The 4,498-nt window shown below is 41.5% G+C and overlaps 1 protein-coding gene across 1 annotated transcript; it reads right to left on the bottom strand.

The window, feature by feature from the left end:
- Positions 1-1,107: 1,107 nt before the first annotated feature.
- On the bottom strand, positions 1,108-4,251 carry BBS10 (Bardet-Biedl syndrome 10). Its single transcript, XM_029954400.1, has 2 exons — positions 4,004-4,251; positions 1,108-3,575 (listed from the first exon to the last, which is right to left on the bottom strand). Exons 1-2 carry the CDS (start codon positions 4,186-4,188, stop codon positions 1,607-1,609), a joined length of 2,154 nt encoding a protein of 717 aa, XP_029810260.1. The 5' UTR covers positions 4,189-4,251; the 3' UTR covers positions 1,108-1,606.
- Between the last annotated feature and the right edge of the window lie 247 nt (positions 4,252-4,498).

Here is a 4,498-nt window from a genome sequence, read left to right as displayed (position 1 = left end):
GAATCTGAAGCAGGCTCCAGGCTCTGAGCCAGCTGTCAGCACAGAGCCCGATGTGGGGCTTGAACCCATGAACCGTGAGATCATGACCTGAGCTGAAGTCAGATGCTTAACCGACTGAGCCAACCAGGCACCCCCGTAATTAAAATGTTTAAATCAGTTTTCCTAAATTTAATCTCAATCCAAGATATTGCTGCTATCTATCCATTACCTTTTCAGGAAAGGGGTACGGAAGCAGGAGTTATAGCTATTTGTTTACCACAGTGGAGTCAGCGTTTGGCACATGGAAAGCACTCATTAAGAATTTGTTGACTTCCTAAGTTGGAAACATGTACTTAGGAGAATGGATTAAAGGTAACAGTTTTATTCAACAGGCACTTCTGAACACTTGGTATAAACATAGTGGTGTTTTGGGTGTTACAGAGAAGTATTAAAAGTAGAAGACACTGTCCTTATCTATGGCTAGATGCAAAGTATCATTTGCACTTATAAACCTTTACAATAAAATATAAATATTTGAAATTCACATTAGAAATAAATAATTTTCAAATTCTTTATTACAAATAAACTCTGGCTATGCATCAAATACAAGAATTATTTTTATGAGCTCTTAGGGGACAGGAGAAAATGACAGTATGAATTTCATAAGCTTTCGGAAATTAACTTTAAACTACAGAAATGAAAGTAAGTTTGCAGTGCACAAAGTCATATTTCTAGTAACATATTCAGTTGTGTATGGATAGTGAAAAAATATATCCAGGCTTTTCCACATAAAACAGAAACAAATAAGGAGACATATAGAAGTAAAAACTAATTTAGTTTACATGATTCTTGAGAAAAAAAATCAAGACTTTTTACTCATTGCTTTAGAAATGAGTAGAGAACATAAATTATTTAATTTTTTAATTTTTATTTATTTTTTAACTTTTATATATTTTTGAGAGACAGAGAGACAGAGAGAACACGAATGGGTTAGGAGTAGAGAAAGAGGGAGACACAGAATCTGAAGCAGGCTCCAGGCTCTTAGCTGTCAGCACAGAGCCCAATGTGGGGCTTGAACCCATGAGCTGTGAGATCATGACCTGAGCCAGAATTGGATGCTTAACCAACTGAGCCACCCAAGCATCCTGAAAATAAATTATCTTAAATGAAGCAAATGATGTTTAATATTATAAACAATTAAAATGGCATGACATTTGAAGATCCCATCCAAATCTCAGATTAAAGAATTCGATGAACTAAATAAATACAGAAAGGCAAGAGGTCAGATGAAGAGAGTGAAAAAAAGGTACAGGAAAGTAAAAAGGACCTATAAAGAAACATCTTCTCACATATACAAGGACTAATAGAGAGAGCTGAGACACAGGGACATTTAGGAGGAAGACAGACACACAGTCAGATCTTAGCTTCCTCCTCAGAACAGTTCCAGAATGTTGTCTAATATTTGTGTCTGAATGTCTGCTGGCCTCTTGGTGTACTTCTTCTAAAGCCTTTTTAAGTTGTGATGTTTTCCTAACTAGACCAAATTGATTTGAGATCCAGTGGCCATATTTTTTACTTTATGGCTTGAGTTGGATTAAGTTTTTGATTAATAAAAAAACCCCCAATTTTATACTTCCTCATCTGAATCTTGATCATAAACCTTCTGAGGTTGTCTCTTAATATTGATTACCAAATCAATGGTTAAAATTTTTGTTAAACACTGAAGAACTGAAGTTAGTAATTGGTATTTACTAGCTACTGATTCCAATCCTGTCTGACTACTTACCATGGGTTGATTGGTTTGCAGTGCATGGAGAGCTCTTACATACATATGTGGAAAGCTGTAGTTTCCCTTCTGAGACTTACACAGGATTTGGGGAATGCCTAAAAGAGCATTAGCTATTACCATGCTAACCATGGTTTCTTCTGATTGCTGACATTTTCTGGCGTAGTTGAGAAGATAGTAATGTAACAAGATCTCAAAATTACCACCCACTGGCAAAACACATCCTGCTGGTATAGAAGAGCAGCACTGACTGTGCGATGTACACATCTCCAGTGACTTTTCTCTCACTGGTAACTTGCTTCCCTTTCCAGCAATTTTTGTGACTTGTAAGTTTTCACAAGAAATTTCTATTCTAGTGTTTCCCGTTGTTGAATTAGCAGAATTGTCCTCAGTAAATGGTTCACTGTCATCAATTGTCCTTGTTTTGACTAAACACCTCCGTGTTTCATCTGTCTGGTATGTATCTGTTGGTGTCCCTTTTGGTGTTGAACATGGAGTATATGTTTCTAAGTCTATACTTGGAACTACCAAATTTGAATATACTTTTAAATATGCTTCAGTTGTTGCGAGCTTACCTTTGTTCTTTACAACTGTGCCCTGACATGGGCTTTGTATGGAGCCATTTTCTGGCAATGGCTTACTTTCTCTGCTATTCCTATTAGTAAGAGGACTTGATGTACAATTTTGATCACTGGCTTGTATCTCGTAATTTAGATCAAGATCTTTAAATAACTGCCGAAGCATTTTAAATGCTCCACGTAAAGCATTTTTATGTTGTTCCACAAGACCCTGCACTGGTGCACAAAGAACTACACAATGTGGTATAAAGGAACATGTGCCAATAAAGCCAAGATGAACATACCTTTTGGATCTAAAGATAAGGGGCTTACAAAATTTCATCAAAGCAGTGTTACAGATTTCATACTGTGAAGAGGCATGCGGTAATACAAAGGGAGAAAGACCAACAGCCCTCTGGATAAGAGAAACTTCTTCAGAGGATAAACACTCCACCACAGATATGCCATTCAGTCCTGCATAATAAAGAACTAAGTCTGACTGTTTCACACTAGACAGGAGCAATTGTACATTCTGACACTGCAAATGTTTCATGATTGCTTTTGTCCTTTCCATAATCCAACACTGAGATGTCTGAAACTGTGTTTCTGAATTTAGAATAAACTCTGATCCAGAAGTTGAAAAAGAAGGCTGAATGGTTTCTGTTACTAGCACTATTCTTATGTCACCATCTGCTGGACAGTATACAGAAAAGTCTCTGTGAAGCACAAGCCCCGCTGTGATCCTGGAATCTGAGACAGGAAGCCCAGCGACACCGATGCTCAACTCTACAAAATAGTCATCCACTATCTCAAATACTTCTTCACACCCACTTTCACAAGCCATACACTTGAAAAAGTAGTCACACATCAATTGTGAAATAAAGCTGTGATGATTTCTTCCCACTCTTCCACAAAAGTAGGCTTCTAAGAGCGACACTAAAGAGCTTCTACACAATGTTCTCTCTTTAGTGGATGAAGAGAAGACGGACAAAAAGTGTTTACTTAAGTAGTGGCCCATAATATAATCTAATACTTGTGTCTGAAACCTCAGAAGAGCCTGAGAAATAAATTTCCACTGACAACAATTTTTCCAATGTCTTCTATGGGTTTGAATATTTGGGGAAATCAAAGAATCCTGTTCTTTGTCTGGGATTGCATGAAGTCCTCTGAGTAAATGGCAAAGAAAGATAATAAATGTTTTAGCACCATCTCCTGTTTTTCGTAGATGACTGGAAACACAGGCCACCACCATCCTGCACAAAAAAAGAAAGTCAGCAACTCAAGTTGAGAGGGTTGCCTTCTTACAAGTAAACCAAGTTGAAACCATGGTTTCACAACTAAAGGCATAAAATAATACTGTCCTTTTGATGTCTTTAGTTTTACTTTTTCCTTTTTTCAAGTTACTTTGTTCTAGTTCAAGATTCTGGGGTTAGGTAGAGCAGGGAGAAGGGGAAATCAATGTTCTTGGGAGTTTGGTAAGATTTCATGTCCCAATGAACATTCCATTGCACACCAATAGAACCCTGAGCATACAACAGTCTCACCCAAGTCAGTCTTTCCAGTTGCACAGACTGACGAAGAGTCAGGGAGATAGCCTGGGGTGCCCGGCTCTGCGCAGGAGGGTGGGCAATAGTTCCTGGCGAAGGGACGCTAAAACGAGCTGGAATGTGGGACAGGATACCTGGCTATGGGATGCTCTACGTGTAGCGCCTCCAGGAGGCAGCCTCCATCCCGGCTGATCAGCACCTCGCCGGTGGGCTTCGTACACAGAACCTGCCGCCCCTCGGGCCCCACGCAGCAGCTCACGATGGCCTCCAGCACTTCCGCCACCTGCAACGCCGCCTTCGCAGACCCCGCGGCGGCCATAGGGCGTGAGGCCCGCGCTGCTCCCGGCTGCCGGCGGCTGAGCCCGAGCACCGCCAAGAAGGAGCAAGGCGAGCCGGGCGGAAGCGGAAGCGGAAGCGGAAGCGGAAGGGGCGGGGAGGAGGCCGCCCGCTGGACCAGCTCGGCCTACTCCCCAGCTGCCCGCTCGCGGAATAGCCCGCTGTTCCGCCACTCGGGACTAGCGTTCCAATCGCTCGAGAAGCTAGGAAAGAGGTCAGGACTTCCCGGGAGCTAGCTGTCCCTGGAGCTCCTGGAGCGGAAACCGCTGGCCCTTCCCCAGCTCCCTGGGCAA

This window comes from Suricata suricatta, chromosome 10 (genome assembly GCF_006229205.1).
Source record: "Suricata suricatta isolate VVHF042 chromosome 10, meerkat_22Aug2017_6uvM2_HiC, whole genome shotgun sequence".
NCBI classification, from domain to species: domain Eukaryota; kingdom Metazoa; phylum Chordata; class Mammalia; order Carnivora; family Herpestidae; genus Suricata; species Suricata suricatta.
This window is presented reverse-complemented; position numbering and strand designations above follow the sequence as displayed.

Excerpts from the sequence above, each read along its gene's own strand:
- BBS10 (XM_029954400.1), bottom strand. The coding sequence starts at position 4,188 with ATGGCCGCCGCGGGGTCTGCGAAGGCGGCGTTGCAGGTGGCGGAAGTG. Across the intron at positions 3,576-4,003 it reads GTAGAGCATCCCATAGCCAG|GATGGTGGTGGCCTGTGTTT; the intron begins GTATCCTGTCCC and ends TTTTTTGTGCAG.